The following is a 17,092-nucleotide window of genomic DNA, read 5'->3' on the forward strand; positions in this document are numbered from 1 at the left end:
AAAATGTTTCTGAAAGTATTATTTTTATGCCTAATGTAGTCTTCAAGTATTTTCATTTGCTGTATATTCCATAACATTACAGGCAGACTGTGGAACAGCTGTGTGGCATTTAAAGTCTGGCACCTATTTTAATGGGTTAAGTTTTCCTATAGTTAGCTTTAAATGTTTACTACACAGTATGTCTCATGAAAGGGTGCAACACACATGCCTGCAAATGGAGTGGCAGGGCATACAGTAGAGCATATGGCAGATTATATAATCTTTAAAGACTAATAGAAATTACGTTACTGCACATATTTTGATTTTTCTTCTAGGTAAGGGAACGACTGAGGGTTTCTTTAGAAAGAGTCTCTGCACTGGAAGAAGAACTAGCTGCTGCTAACCAGGAGGTAACATAAAACACTTTCTCCCCTTTTGAGATTAAATTTCTCTAATACTCTGTCCCATGTGTTCCCTGCCACTTTCTTCAAAACTGTTAGAAAAAATTCCAACAAACAAATAAACAAACAAAACCAAAATGAAACAAAACTAAGGAAAAATTACATTCTGAGTAAGCTTCTCAGTGGGGCTTGTTTAAGGTGGTTGAGAGATTAGTACAACCTTCTGTTAACCAATTTATTCCCTCCTTCTCTTCCCTTGTGAGCAAGCCGAAATCCAAGAGCTAGTGGCAGATTCTCAGATTTCTTACTGGACTTGAAAAAATAGTGAACCAACAAATATGTCAAATACTATAAACAATTCAACAACCTGAATTTCCATTTTACTATAAAATTAAGTAAAACACATGCACGTATATATACTCATTATGTAAATGTTAACATTGATGAAGGAAGGATTATGGATGACTGTGAAATGTAGGTTTGTCTCTTCCCTTTTAACTGCAGTGTTTCATGGCGTACTGTGCTGCCATGCAACTATTGTGAACTTGGACAAGAGATATTTTTTCCTGTTTGCAGGCTGTTCTCTTTTTATTTGAAAGGGTGAACAGCAAAGCATGTTTGCACTGAACAGCTGTACACTGTACACATATAGAAAGAAAGTTTGCATCCTAGAGAGGTGATTTTGAACCCAGATAATATAAAAATTGGAGTCTGCTGGTGACTTTACCATTCTCCTTGCGTTCTGAACACTTGTGCCATATGATTTTAACACTGTTAAAAGTAAACCAGATAAGAAAGTTGGATTAAGACTGTTTTGGGTTATGGCCATTTTCTGGTGTCATTTTATTCAGGGTTAAGACAGAAACTTAAAGAAGCCACAGACAACCTCAAAGGCTACCAAACAATTCTTGAAAAGTGGAATACCCATAATTCACAATAATATAAAGTAGAGACTACTAAAGTATTTTAACTAAAAGGTACTTTCTTAAAGTTACTTCTTAAAAGCAGGATCTTCAATTAATATATTAGAACTTCTTTTTTATACATATGATAAACTATAAACTTATTAATAAGATATTTTGATTCATCTCTTTGCTCTCTGAAGTAATTGCATTTTATCTGTTAAAAAATAGGATTCTTCTTTCAGAAGGATCCAGAAAAGTTGTGTTCAAATAATATAGTTACACTATGTTGTGTATTCTGTTATGTGCACTAGCATTTCTTAAATCCCAAGCAGACCTTTTGGTCAGTCAAGCCAATTGAAATGCATTGCACTGCTCCAATCCTCCTGCTCATCATCCAGTTAAATCCAAGTTCACTTCACTGGGCATAGGAGCAGGTCTTTAGAGGATTGTCTTGCTTTTTAAAATTTTGAATTTTAAAAATTAGGTGAAACTTTTTTGACAGTAAGGAATAAAAGCATGCACAATGAAATTAAATTGAAATAGGACTTCCATAGCTTTTCTTGCCCCAAATCCTTAGAAATTTTGAACAATTTTTGTGTCTTCATGACACTGAAGACATATAGGATACTGAATCAATCAAGCATAACATGACCATTAGCACAATCTGAATATTATTATTCCAGTTTCCTTTCAGGGACTGTTAAAGCTGAAATTTAATTAAATAATATTGTGAAAAGAGTGAAATGGGAAGAGATGTGGAAGAGAACAAGTGGGTGATTTTCAAACAGTTATTGAACAAGAGTTCAGATAATTTTCACACAATTAGTTATTTGACTAAGACAAAATTAATTACAGGAGTGCAGTATTTAAGTCTAGTTTTATGCTAAATTCCACAGTGAATACACAGGCAATAAAACACCATATGAAAATAAATGGGCTAAGTTTCTAGGGAAATTGAATGTATTGTTTTCAGTGATTTCCTGTCTTGGTGTCTGTTCTCCCAGGAGAATTAGTATTTTCTTCTGTATCCATTTTCTCATACTTATTCTAAGAATGTACTATATACAGGGCTGTGTCTAAACAGAAAATGACGGCAGTAAATTGGTTCCCTGATTTAACAAATTATGTTTAGATATATGACAAGTATCAGATAAAAAGGAGCAAAAATGTATATGTTAAGATATTCCCTTTCCCTGAAAGCTTGTGGCTGTGGCTCTGACACAGCAACAGTGAGAAACTGCAGACACTCATGAGTACTTATTAGAAATATATCTAATATTCTTATTGGAAATATTAAAAAAAACCCAAAACAATTGCAGTTTTCCATCATTAGGTGGTAACTAAGCTCTCATTTAACAGTCTTTGTAGCATATTACATACATGAGAAAGGGAGTGAGATCATCTGTAACTGGCAAAGCTGATTTCAGCTCTAGTTGTTAACAGTCTTGCAAAGCACTTGATATTGAATAGGCAATAGTAACACACTCTAAGCTCCAGAGCAATTGGACATTTGGACCTGTTGGGGGAGCTCAGCTTGTGTAGCTAATGTTTACATGTAGTTACACAAGGGTAATAGAGAAAGGTTTTAGTCTTATGAGCTTACACTTTATTAAAGCTTATATTTTATTAAAGAGTGGATTAAAAATTCTTTAAACATATGTTTTCCTAGGGGAAAAGGTTATTTGCCTATATTTTTTATTTTGCTGCAACTGATTAGTGACTGTGAAAGGGGCCATTGTACATAGCAGCAAACTGAATTACTGTTAGTGAGTTTTTGTGCAGATAGGGACCAGATTAATACTGTAATAAAATTCCATGTTCATCCTGCATTTTTATTTCATTCTGCTTGCACTAAGTAGTGCACTAAATGTCACAAAACCATTACTAGGTCACGACTAGGAGATTTCCTATTCATTATGTCTATTGTAGACAAGATGAATAGAAGATACTCTTAACAAATTTTTGAGACATTTACCTCCTGTTTTTAATTAAAATTACTGTAAAACATAGCTACATTTGCTTACCCCTTAGACACTTTTATAATTATGCTGATTCTCATCTTCCTCCATGTAACCTATGGTCTCTCCAATAGTTTCAATGTCTAATTTGCAGTTAGCAATTAGATAAGTTGCAAGTGGGACATCCAATAACAAAGCTCAGTGGTACAATAGTGTTCTTCTTTGAATATTTTTCAAGGGAAATGTTATGTTTTTCAGTGAGTGTATGAGTATTTGCAAAGTTGAATAGTGATCTGCTAAATAGCTTCCTTTTTACACACTAATTTGAGAAGAATGAATCTCACTGGCAAGAGAAGTGAATTTATCTTCAAAGTTTTGTCACTCATGATCTTAATGGGAATAAACTTTAATGTTGAAAATACTGACAATATAACTACTTCTGTTCTACAGCTTTAGAAATACTCTTATTAACATTACAGATGTGAATCTTTGTTCAAAGGATGCTGAACTACACACATGCAAACAATACACCAAGGTTAGTCATTAGTGCCCTGTAGTCCCATGAACCCAAGTGCTAGCATCTTCCACAGCTTCAGAGTACATAGATTATGGACCATGACCCACGGTGACACTTTTAAATCCATTCCTGCAGCAATGTGCAGTGTTAAATGACAACTGTTGCAATTTCCATTAACAGATCTCCCTATTTCCCAGAGCCTTCAACAAATAGTTAAAAAACAAACCAAACAACCTTTAAAGCTTTTATTCCAAGACTTTTTGTAAAATCAAGCTTTATACATAGTTAATACAATACCGGATTATTTTTTTTAATGACTATGCTTAATTTGCACATAAATTTTCTCCTGTTCATTTTGAACAATTATCCATCCCTTGCAACATCTTTCTGTGTTGATAAGAATCATGTGAAAAGTGGCATTCCAAAACCCTCATTTGTTTCCAGTTAATATGCTGGCTTTTCCATCTTTCCTCATTAGTAGAAACTGTGGCATGAAAAATATAGCTTTACTTACATTTATTACCTCAAAGATACTCTTTAGGAACCCAGAAAACATGGGGACTGCAGAACATTAAATTACAGAAACTCCTGATTTGACTGTGTGTATTACTGTACTACCATATGCTTTTCCTCAGCATTTGTTCCAATTGCCAGTGCTATTTCCAAATGCCAGATAGCATTATATTGCCTCTGTCAACTGACACGTAGATTATATTTTAAAACACTCAGGGTTCATTTTAAAGCCTCACTGTTACAATTGCTTCTGCAAAAGTTTACTGGACTTTGAGGCTAAATTTAACTCCTGGAGCTCTCAGAGGTCTTGCAGGAGTTTTGGATCATAGCTCACTGTTTCATATAACTGCATACATTCTTCTGTTTAGGCAGTGGATTTCTTCCTGACAATGGGTTAGTTTATTCATTAGGGTACCCTAATGCTAATTTTATAGCATTTTTGAAAGCATTCATAAATTATTTACATCACTGAAAAGAGAGGAAGGTTTGAAATTTCTAATTCTTTATCTTCTGTACCAGAGACAACAGAAAATGTATCCACTTATTCAGCAAAGAACTTCCAAATACCAAGTTAATTGCCAAACTTCTGCTGTTCAGGGCAAATCAAGAACCCAGTAAAAAATGCAGTAAAATTGTTACAGCTGAGGACAGTTTTGGCTTGACCATGAGGGATGCTGCAGACATGACTATGGTGTCATTACTGCTAATGAAATATTCTGTAGTAGTTCATATAAATATGTATTTCAATGTGAAGTCTTAGCTAAATGTGGCCTATCCTTTTTACCCATAGTTGCATATGAAAACATATTTCTATGCCTAGCTTTTTCATTTCCAGTTAGATTAAGGCACTTTTTTAACAGGAGTTTCTTGGTGGCCATGGGCTTTCTGTGTAAATACAATTCAAAGTGATTTTTGGAGTAAAAGCATTGTAAAAAGAATAGTTTGCTGGGGAAAATAGATATGCATTTACTGAACATATAATTTACACAAAATTTCATCAGTACAGAATTCAGAAATTATGGATATCAAAATTTTGGATGAAATTGGGTGGAATTCAGGGACCTTTTTTTTTTCTGAACTCCAGGCAGATGATTTGTATCTGTTTCTGATGAATTGAGGCATACATTTTTGTGCAAAGAATCTGAAACACTCTTCCCCTATACTATCTCCTTTCACCATATTTTCTCAGAATGGTGCAAGTTACTGCTTTCTGAACTCTCTCCTATATGTTAATATTTTTTTAAAAATTTCTATATAAGCTATAGATTTGCAGAGGTCTGACTCTGAAGAGATATTCTTTGTGGTTGGAACTTTAATTTAAATGACTATGTAAACGTAGCAAAATATATCCTTTCTGCAAAGCTGCACATAATTAAAAATATCTTTGTTTGAAGTGTACATTTAAATGCTATATATAATTGCTTTTTAATCTGCCTTTAACCTTAGCCATCTAATTAAATGTTACCTCTGCAGAAAGTTATTGTTGCTTTTTAGTTTTAAATGTGGCAGTGGTGCAAAATGATGATTTGTTTTAGTGATTATTTCTTAGACTACATGTTTTACAGCATTAATTTAATGCTCTACACATTTGAATTAGTATGTGGAGCATGGGAATTGAAGAGGTTGAAAATTAATACAGCAGCACTACAGCCTTCATTGCCTAATTTTTTACAAAGTGAAAAGAACTAAGCACAAGAAATAGTTAAGTTGCCATAAATATTTCATTTTATGTCCTCAGTTAATTCTAATCTGAGTTCTCAGAGGAAGAAAAAGCACTAAGATCCTTTGTGAATATTGAGGGCAGCAGGATTGATTTTGCAGTGCCATCCCTTTTTTCACTAATTTCAGGTTTCACTAAAATACAGAGCAGAATAAGTCTAAAATTCAATGCATTTTCCAGGTAACAACTGAAGAACAGTAATTTCTATTGACATATTTGAGGTGAACGTAACTACTGCATTTGCAAGAGTGGTTTCTTAGTAGAACTTTCATAAACTTCTACCACAGGAAAAAATCTTCAGGTTTTGGCTACTAAAAGAACGTGCATTTTATACCATGACAGCAGATAATGATTTTGCAGCTATCAGTATTTTTATACAAAAATGTTAGTGACGTAAGCCTATTTGTGTGTTTACCACAGTGTAGTGTGTGCAATGCAGAAATTAAATATTAAATACATTCACCAATTTTGGTCTTCTTCACTGAAATGGTTTTGGAGAGCAGAAATGTGTTGCTGCCCAGATGCTTTAGGGTGTTATCAAAAGGCATTCTGAAATGCTGTGTTCTCTTTCCCCTCCATTTAGCATGTGACCACCTGTAACAAATCCTAAAATACCAATGTCATGTTCTCATTTTGCACATTTTGTCCAAGTTGAATACCTCCTGTGTGTTCTTTAGAAGACACCAGTTTGTAAGAAAGGATTCGTGGTCTGTGCTCACATGTTCATGGAGCACTTAAGGAAATGTAGCTGAAGACAAAAGGTTTTTATTCCTTCACAGAGACAGTGTGATTAATAGTTGTAATAAAATGTTTGATATTGAATGTTTGCTAGCTTATATATATTTCTTTCTATGGTTTTTATATTCTTTTGAATATTATGTCATAAAGGCAATTGTTATTTCTGGTTATATTTTCTAAATATTCTAAGATCCTAAGTATGAATGGATTCAGCTGCTTCAGAGTTTCCTGCTGTTGAGGAAGGATTCAGACCCTTGCACTGAGATGAAAAATTCTGACTACTGAGGATGTCAACTGCAATTTTGATTTTTTTTTTTCTCAGAACTTTGTGTCCAGATTTGTGACTAAAGTAAATCTCAGTGTCACAGATTTTTCACAGAAGTTTTTTTCTGCTCAATTTATTTTAAAAATACCCTGAGATTGTTTGCAGCCTCTTAGTTTTTTGCTATGACACGTTCCTGAGTGTCAACAAAAGCATGCATACTTTGCTCTTAAACTATTGTAAGCTGTTATTTGCATTAAAGGTGAAGAAAAATTTAAGGTTAGTAAAATAATGTTTAAGGGAACATGGCAAAAGGTAAAAAGGCAATGTCAAACTGTGACTTACTACTTCCTCATTCTTCACTCTTCTCCCAAAACCTGCTGTGCAGCTATGAAGCAATTGTTTAAATATACATTAAAAGAGCAGTGAGACCGACGTTTGAAATAATTTTGCAAATTTCTTCAAATCTACATCATTTTTATGTCTGACAGAAATATTTGATTTAATGAGACCTTGGTCCCCCATGATTAGAAACTTGGGTGATTTAATGCCTTGTTTTACTGAATAAATGATGACTGGAGATTAAAAATTCCCAATTTCCTTTAGACCTTGAAGCACAAACTTCCCATAAAATTAGCATCTTCATCAAAATGAGCATAAAGCTATTCCAGTATATTCTTTCATGTTTGTGTCTGTGTCTGTGCTTCAAAGGCATTTGTTTTATAGATTGCTCATTGTGAGAACAAACTACGTGCCACTACTGTATTGTAAAAATAAGAAATCTAGCTGCAATTCTAATATTACAAATACTCATACTACTCTTTATATATTATATTCTCATTTTTTTAATACTTGTGGCCTAAGTCTTCAGACTTTGACCTGTGGGGAAATTGCATTTTTCTATGCATTAAAAACTGTGGCCAAAACTTTATTACAATTTAGATTGCTGCAGAACTATAAATATATAATAATTTCTTTAGTGGTAATATATTCTGTTTTGACTTTCACACTGAAGTGCTGTTATTGCACATTGTTACTATGGTCATTACTGCATTACAACGATCCCAAGAGCTCCAGTAAAGGTGAAGGATGCCATTTTATGGGGAAAAATACTGAAACATGGTTCCTGCTCTGTAGCACTGAACAGTATAAATTTGTCTCATGGTGTCCATTGCTCAGAGCTGTTGGTTGGACAGCATGACTGTAACACCCAGGTGGCACTGTGACCTGTGCAATAGATGTGGTGAGCAACAATTACTGTTTTTACTGCCACAGGAGCTCAGTAAAGTGTCTCATAGGACTCAGGCTCATCTGATCCTCTTTGAATGTTCTTGCTCTTGAAAGCATAGAGATTAGTTCAGCTGGGCTGACTGGCTACTTGTTTCTACAGCAGAAGTAGAATGCAATCCAGTACTTAATGGGTTCATTAGTATTGATAGATAGACTTGGCTAAATTGCATAACTTGACTGTTGGCAGCTGACGGCTGTAGTGGCATCTATTCAGGTGCACATTCTGCCACAGGATTGTTGTTCTGGGACTCTGCACAAATCCTGGTACGCTGTATCAATCCTGTCACACTCATTGTGCTGTAACTCCATGCGTGGGAGTTAAACACCAGGTACCCGTCCCCTCACCCCAGCTCCATGCCTGGATCCCTAATGGAAGAGAGGCTGGGGCTGCAGGCAGGCAGGAAGGGACAGTGCTCTCCATGAGGTCCTGCAGCTAAATAACTGTAGGACAGTATTCATCATCAAAAAACACAACCACTCTGCAATAAATCAGCACATACGGACAGTTTTCTGATCTCATGAGGTTGAGATATTTGAGTTATTTTGGGGGTCTATACAGTGTTTTAAATTAATCAGTAAAGAGGGATCACAGAGCATGCCTGACATTTCTGCACAACAGCAAACAAACATATCAGTATATGACAGTGCTCTGTGAAGCTGAAGAAGATGTCTCAGAGACTGATAAATAGATCTCTTTTACTTAATTCCAGGGAATTGCAAAATAGGAAAGCTCTGAGTTTCCAGCACAGATTTTGTGGATTTCTAATTTACCACACATTCCTCACCCCAAGCAGAAAAAACAGAAAGAGGAAATGGCATGGCAGCCAAAGAAATACAAGCTGAAAAAACACAGGGATCACATGAGCCAGATGTGTGGTTGAGCATATTTCACAACTGTTTGCCAATACACCTGAAAATTCCAGGAGATTAATGGAATTGGAAGGTTACTTCTAAAAGGTTAGTTTAGGATTGTTCATAGTCAGTGTGAGATTAGACATCAGGATAATTTCAGTTTGGATTTAATGTCATCTGTTTGGCAATCTGTTTAGGGAGCTTAACAAATCAATGGAATGCAGCTCTCACCAGACCTGATTTCATAAGGTTTCATTAACAAATGCCTTACTTTAAACATACTGAATTCCTAAAGAATATAGTGCATAGGTAAAGGTGTGCTTAGCTGACATGCATTGCAGAGGTCACTAGTAAATGTACAAAGTATATCCATGAAAATTTCAATTAAAATAACTGTGTCAAATGCTTAATTTTCTCACAGTATTCACAGAATGCCTTTCATGAGACATCAGAAAGACTATGTCATTTCTCCTTAATGTGTTATTTTGGAAATCATAAACTTTGAAATGGATGCCCTTTTATCCTGTACTGGAAGTATGAATTCAGGTTTCAGAACATAGCTGCTTATGTTTCTGTCTTCGTCAGCTTTGGGGTTATTTGACATTTATCATTTGACATTTGTCAAATGAGATGTTCAGGCTGATGAAGATAGTTTCGTTGCAAGAAGCAAGAATTAGACTTGTAATACAGGATTGCAAGACAAAATTGTTCTTTCCCGTTAAGTATCTTTTTGCAGATCCATCTTGATGAAAACACAGAACACATACCCATTATCCCTTGATTTTAATCTGCTGGAATAATGTGTTGTTTTAACATTTGCTCAATGTGCTTCTTTGAAATGATTATTCAATTTTCTATAAATTTGTTATATATTAGATGGTTTGTTAAGATCCTCCACTAACTCTCAAATGAGATTTTAAATAGTATAACAAGATCATGGTGTCTTGTATGCTTATTACTCTCCATAACAATTTTTAATATATGGATAGGCCTTACATGCTGAATTTGTATAAAATATTTAAATTGATGACATGGGTCAATAAATAAAATCAACTTTAAGCTTCACTAGGTTCATATTTATTAATCAATATTCCCATTAGCATATGAACCAGTAAATGTATCATTTGTGTTTTCCTAGTGGATCAAGCCTACAGTGCACATGCAGCTCTAAGAGTATTTTGCAAATTCATAATTCTATTAACTAGCAAGAGTTACAAACAACAATTCATCATATACCTGTATATAGAAATAAATATTAACTAGCAAGGGTTACAAACAACAAGTCATCATATGCCTGTACATAGAAATAAATATAGAAAAAATTTTACTTGGAATTAAAAAAATATTTTGGTTGGATTAAGAAATGTCAACATTTGTAAATAATAAATAATCTTCATTAATATTAGAGGGGACCATTAGTGATAGGTGAAATTATTATAAGAAGGGCTTTAGAGGATTTGACTTGGTTAAATCTAGAGGAAATGAACCTGCTTGCTTAACTTGGCACCTGGAAAGAGTGGTTTGGACATCTTTAATCGTGTAATATGTGGTTACACACAAAAACAAGGAAAAAAGGAGACCATATTTATCATTCCACTACATTAGAAAAGGCTGTCATATTAGATTCCATTCTGCAATAATCCTAAGATAAAAACATAATTTTAGAAGTTCCACATACTAGGAATGTCCTTTGTAATTAGAAAATACATAAAATTTGTATCAGTGAAGCCCATATCCTTGATCTTCACCGGAGGCAACTGTGGAAAAAAATTACTACCAGTAAGAATGTTATTGAAAAGTGTGGAGAGCTTGACTAAAATTAAATGGGGACATTTGGTTTAATACTTGAAATACAGACTGTTTCTTACTCCACTGAGATTCAATTTCAAGAGTGGGAATGAAGCTTAAGCTGGGATTTCTTCAGTTTGTACATGCAGATCATGGCTTTGATATTTTTTAATTGTAGTTCTAGGATAAGGTTCATTTCCTTTCTGGATATTTTTCATATCCTATCTATCTGTTGTATATTTTCATGTTTTCTACAATCAGTAGCAGAGATGGTGATTTTAATACAGATACACTGTGTAGGAGAGTGTGATAAAACTGAATATACATGCAGAATAGTGGTTTTCATAACAGACATGTCCAGTCAAAATAAATCTAAACAATCTCAGATCTCTAGGTGACAGTATGCAGACAAGGAATAAAAAATTTCATTTGGGGACGACTGGTTTTACTCATAGGGACCCATATTGGTGCAACCAAAAGAGGGAAACAGATTTGCAGTACAAATAGCTAAACACTTTTTCAAACTGAGCAGTATTTTTCAAACTGAATTATATATGTTAAACAGAGGTGCTTTTCAATTAAATGCTTGATGTACTGAGCACAACTACATAAAGGCCTAGAGGTACAAATATCTATGTATACATTATCATAAATATTGAATATATACATGCACACTATGTATACATGTTTCAATAACTTGTATATTGTTGAAAATAATTAACATTATAACGTCTCTGCCAAATCCATCCTCAACTCTGGCAAGCTGGATATCAGACCTGCCAATGAACTCTGAAGATTTTGAATAGTGGTCTTTGTCAGAGTAGTAGTGAAAGAACTATGGGTTTTCTGCTCTTTTGTTGAGCTTGGTAAGGAAATAAAAGAAAAGCAAGAGAAATTAGTCTGCAGGTGTCAAATACACAGTATAATTCAACCATGTAATTGATATTTGTTACTATTTTCCTACTATGCTAGTCTCTGTAAAAGACAGTTCTATGACTATGTTGTATTTCATACGAATTTTGTGACAAATTAGAAGTAGTATATTTTTGTTTACTTCAGTAAGTATTTCTGCAGAAAACATAGTGAAATGCACCTGGTAATCTGTGAAAAGTCTAGACAGATACTATTCTTGACAATAGCACCTGCACCATTGCTTTAAATTGCTCCTAAGTGCTGCTACAGAAATAAATGGTGCATGCTCTAAGGTACCTGTAATAGCACATGACAGGTATTAACACAGTAACAATTTGGTCCAGAATTCATAATGAAAGAGTAGACTGATAAACCCTACTGCCTTATTACCAGGCTGAAATGTTTGTGTATTACTACTTTTAAAGTACAAAAACGCCTGCTGACCCAGGCATTTGGAGTTCAGACGGAGCCAGGGCTCAGTGATGGTGGAGATGGGTGGCAGGAGGTCCTGCAGTGGGTCAGTGCCCTGCTGAGTGCCACAGCTGTCCAGTGCCCCTGGAGCACAGAGCCCTTGTCACCAGCACAAGTGACCTCCACAGGCGTGTCAATAAAACACTGATAGCCAGGACCTTGTCAATAGTTATCACTAGTTCAGACCGTCAACAGTAAAGGACTATGGGGTTAGTATTGTCATGTTTTCCATTTAAAATTAGCAATCTTCTGCATATTCAGAGCATTTCCAGTCGTTTTTGCATGTTGCCATTCATTACGCATGCTTCAGCAGAGTCTGAAAGTGCCATCCACCGTGCAAGCAGGATTGCAGAGAGTAGTGCCAGCATCAAGATCATAAGAATGAAACAATCAAGACATGCCAGAAACTGCAAAAGCAAGACATTTTAGCTTTCTTTGACAGAATTTGAAGCCTAGGAGGTAAATACTTAAACTGTAAAAGATGTGTAACTGAGGGCTGGAGCTCAGTGTGCTACCTACCCACAAACATACAAGATTTGTTTTCATTACTGTCTGACTTTCTACTACCGTCTGATCTCCAAGGCTCCCTTCGTGAGGATAATTTCACTGTGATTAGTATTTCTCCATAACAATGATAGCTAAACAGCAATACTAATAAAAGGCAGCAATCTCAAAAAGGGAAAATTCATTATGCAAATATGTTGAAAATATGTATTACTCATAACTACCACAGTTTTTTATTTTAATAAAGTAGTATTTTTCTTGATACGTCAGGACAGGTTTTAAAGAAATTTTCAATTGTGTAAAGTTTCTAGAAAGCTCACCCCTAAGTAGCAATAAAATACCATGAAATTCCAGGCAAATATAAAATAAACCTAGCTGAGAGGTTCTCAGTCTAGCTTAAAAGTGAAATTTGTGCTAAAAAACCCTATTTGAAAATTTGACTGATTCTTTTTGGTTTACATCATTGAATGGGGAGAATACAAAGTGCTAAGTTTTAAAAAAATAAAAAAATGTTCTTTTCTTCCCCCAAAGGGAGCCCAAAGTGCATTGTTAAGGCTGATGACTTCATTCCCTGCCTCCCAAACTTATTTTTTTCAGTCTGAAAAGACTTTTTCATTTTGTTCCCTTGAAGTATGGCTGGTGTTGATTACAATCCGTATGTTCCATAGGTATAGTAACTCCTAGCTATTGTGAAAATAGAGCCCAAATTCTGTATTTACCCTTTTAAACATACCTGGTTGTAAAGCTCAGAACTTGCATTGCTGAATGGAAATGGAAAAACTCAAGCATTTAAAAACTCAAGTCACCTTTATGGAGATTCCTTTTTGTCTACTGTTTCAAAAGACTTTATATGGATCTATGAGTTCTCTTCATGAAATCAGAATGGTCATTTATGACCATCTGAAAAGCATCTTCTGTTCTCTCTCTCTCAAATGCTGTGTATATAGCCAATTATCAGTCCTGTGCAGTTCATTTGACCATGTTACTAAACCATACTGAGATTTGTTTCAGTGTTGGAAGATAACATAAGTTCAGTTGTTTAAGGTAGGAAAAGTTTATGAGAAACAGCTTTTCAAAAGCTTAAAATAAGTTCATTGCTTTTATAGAAAAGAATCATAGAAAAGTTTGAGTTGGAAGGGACCTTAAGGATCAGGTATTCCAACTCCCCTGCTCCAGGCAGGAACGCCTTCTACTACTCCAGGTCACTCAGAGCCTCATCCAACCTGGCCTTGAACATTCCCAGGGACGGAGAGTCCGCAGTCTCTCTGGGCAACCCGTTCATAAAGTGATGATGCACTGGAACCTTAGAAGAAGAAAAGAATTCTTCCTACAATCTAAGCTAAACCTGCCCTCCTCCTGTTTAAGGGCGTCCTGCATTGTCCCATCACTATATAGAGAAGTATATTAAGCATTCCTAGTAAAGTTAATTGCCTGAAGACTGAAACTGTAGTGAGGTAAATGGCCACTCAAGTTTCAGCAGCAGAGGTACCTGGTCATTTAGGATTTTGTATGTTTAGAAACGGATTCTGATCTCACACCTCTCAAATAATTTTAAATTAATTAATTTGCAATATACTCAAAGTAAACATTAGAGTAGTGCTTTCCCTGCCTCATTTTGCGTCTGATGAGAGACTTTCTGCTGTGAATAAATCCACTGCATCTTCATGTATAGCTTGTGTGTTCCGTTATATTTTCATTTTATCTAATAAGCCCAGTTCATATTTTGCCACTTTTTGTGTCCTGGTTTTTCCTTTCCTTTTTAGTTACCCTTCACAGTTTTGCAGTTTTTGAACCACTGTGTGAATCTTTTATTTCTTTCACTTTATATTTTAGTGTCCCACTAAGGTTAGTAATCAGACTGTTTCTCTTTTCAAATAGAAGGAATTTATGCTATGGCTCACTGATTTATAGTCTCATTTTATCTTTATTCATTATGAAATTTTATTACATTGTCCTTTTCACCACAATAGCTGAAGGGTATGGCTCTGTCAGGTACTTCTTCAGATCAGTACTGGCATATGTATTCATCTTCTATTCTGTGCTGTATTTTAATATCTGAAATCAGTATTCCCTTAACAACTGGATTCAGGCTATTAAGTGTATAGGCATGCTATGTAGATTTGGCCATTTATGGAAATGGAGACCAGTTCAAATTTTGAGTCTGAATTGCTGAATCCTAACTTCATTTAAAAAAACAGGATTCAATAGTGTCTGTAGATAATGGACACAAATCCTGCTAATTTAGAGGGAATTTATGTGGGCAGTATAGTGGAGGTATTTACTAAAATTTTAAATTCAAAAAGCTGGGCTTTAGGAATGTTGAAATTATTTATTAGTTGGGACAGAAAGGCAGAAGTTGTGTAAGGTCTTGGGCCGGGGAGTGAGGGGTATTTTGGTTTGTTTTGAGCAGCTATGATGCCATCCTCAAGAATATCACCTTTTACTTTCTAAAACAAAGGATATAGCATGGAAAACATTAGGAATTTAACATTAGAGGTTAGATAGTATGCAGGCACTTGGAAAGCTGTCTGTGAACATGTTTTGTCGTAGATATTTTAAGCTGGATATCGTAAACATAAAGATATCAATGGAACATGTAGGCATTTCTCAAAAATATTATTACAAAATTTTATCTGCATTGAGCAGATAAATTATCTGCATTTATCTGAATTGTCTTACCTAGATCTCTGCTATTATTGCTGCCTGCTGTTGAAATGATCTTTAGAATTTAAGAGGTTTTGGAGTCTGCCTAGGAAAAATTTAGTCATCTGTGTCTTCACCCAGATCATCAACCCTTCTTCCATGTTTTGGCAACCTGTTTAAAAAGTCACACATGTGGTTCAGTGATTGAATGAGCACATTTGCAAAAAAATTGCACATTACTGAAAGTTAAATCAGAAAAAAAGTAAGTAATAAAAGGTGTACAATAGCAATTAAAACATTTGTTTCAACAAAGTAAAGAGCAAAAATTTATTTTTATTTTTATGACAGTGAAGAATTTCCATGCTTCTTTAGAAGCACTAGTTCTGCCTTATTACCTTAATTAAATTAAGAGTAAAACAAGAATGAAAATAATTTACCTGTGTGGTTCTTCACAGTTTAGATCTGATGTCTACCCAAGAGCTGAAACTTCTGCAATAGTGCCAGACTTCAAACTCTTTATTGTTCATGTATATATTTGTTCTGCATTCATTACAGTAATAAAATCATTGAAACCTTAATGTTTAACAATGATGGATTTTTGACACAGTGATTGTTCCCAAACATTAAAAAAATCAAGAAAATCCCTCCAAATAGTGATACACAGTGTTGCATTTTATTTACCTGTCGTCTAAAAGAGACGATTAATTTTTTTCTTACTCATTTACTTACTTGGAAAGTGGTGGTACATAAAGACCCATAGAGGCTAAGAAAAATCAAACTCTTTCAAATATGTGATAAAATGACAACATTCTGCACTAGTGTTCGAAGAGTATTTTTATTCAGCTAAGGGGCTGTTAAGGATTTGTGTAGATACAGATGGTAATTCAAAATGAAGGCACAATGATGTCTGCTTTTTAATGGATCGACAAAAGATTATCATATGAAAAATCCGGATATATTGTTGCCTGTCAATTAATATATCCCATGATTTTACTTTATTTTCCATGTTATGTGTAGTTGCTCTACATCAATCAGAATTTTATGTGTGCTGAAGTATCTCACTTAATCTACTTGAAAGTATCTTTTAGCACAAATTGATGGCTAATTTGGTTTGGTGGAAGCAATAATTTCAGGAGTTTTAATTTGAGAGATATTTGAACCATAAAGAAAAAGAAGTGAATGAAGCTGCTCAGAAAACAAACCACAAATATTAAATTACTGATTATGTAAAAAGCAAGACTATGCTAATGAGATACCAGTCCTTTTTCTGTTATTTGACACAGATGTAATTCTCTTACTTAAGCAAAATGTTTTAAAATTCAGTGTATTTGTACAACCCCTAAAGACACAGATTGTCTCAGACAGTTTTAATTCCCACTCTTGTAGTTTCCTATAATTGCTTGGATGAAAGTACCAAGACCTTCAAGTCTTGGTTTTGGCACTGAAATTAGTGGAAATATATGACTTCTACAGGGGCTGTAACTTGGAATTTTTAGTGAGCAATGAATCAGCTTGCTGATTAGAATCTCATATTACAACAATTTTCAACATTTATATTAAGGAAGAATTGTTTAAAGTGGTGCTCTTACATCTCAAATGTTGGTCAGAGCCATTCAAATAGTCTTTACAATAAGCACTT

The 17,092-nt window shown here is 34.6% G+C and overlaps 1 protein-coding gene across 2 annotated transcripts in view; it reads left to right on the plus strand.

Moving 5' to 3' along the window:
- PPFIA2 (PTPRF interacting protein alpha 2) overlaps nt 1-17,092 on the plus strand; it is a 205,659-nt gene that overhangs the window by 108,920 nt on the left and 79,647 nt on the right. The window contains exon 4 of one of the 2 annotated variants that reach the window (XM_063396404.1): nt 315-389. The exons of the other annotated variant lie outside the window; for it this stretch is intronic. Within the exon in view, the coding sequence (XP_063252474.1) occupies nt 315-389 (75 nt within the window). The remainder of the gene's footprint in view (nt 1-314; nt 390-17,092) is intronic. 2 annotated transcript variants of the gene reach the window in all.

Source organism: Prinia subflava, chromosome 4 (genome assembly GCF_021018805.1).
Source record: "Prinia subflava isolate CZ2003 ecotype Zambia chromosome 4, Cam_Psub_1.2, whole genome shotgun sequence".
Lineage (NCBI taxonomy): Eukaryota > Metazoa > Chordata > Aves > Passeriformes > Cisticolidae > Prinia > Prinia subflava.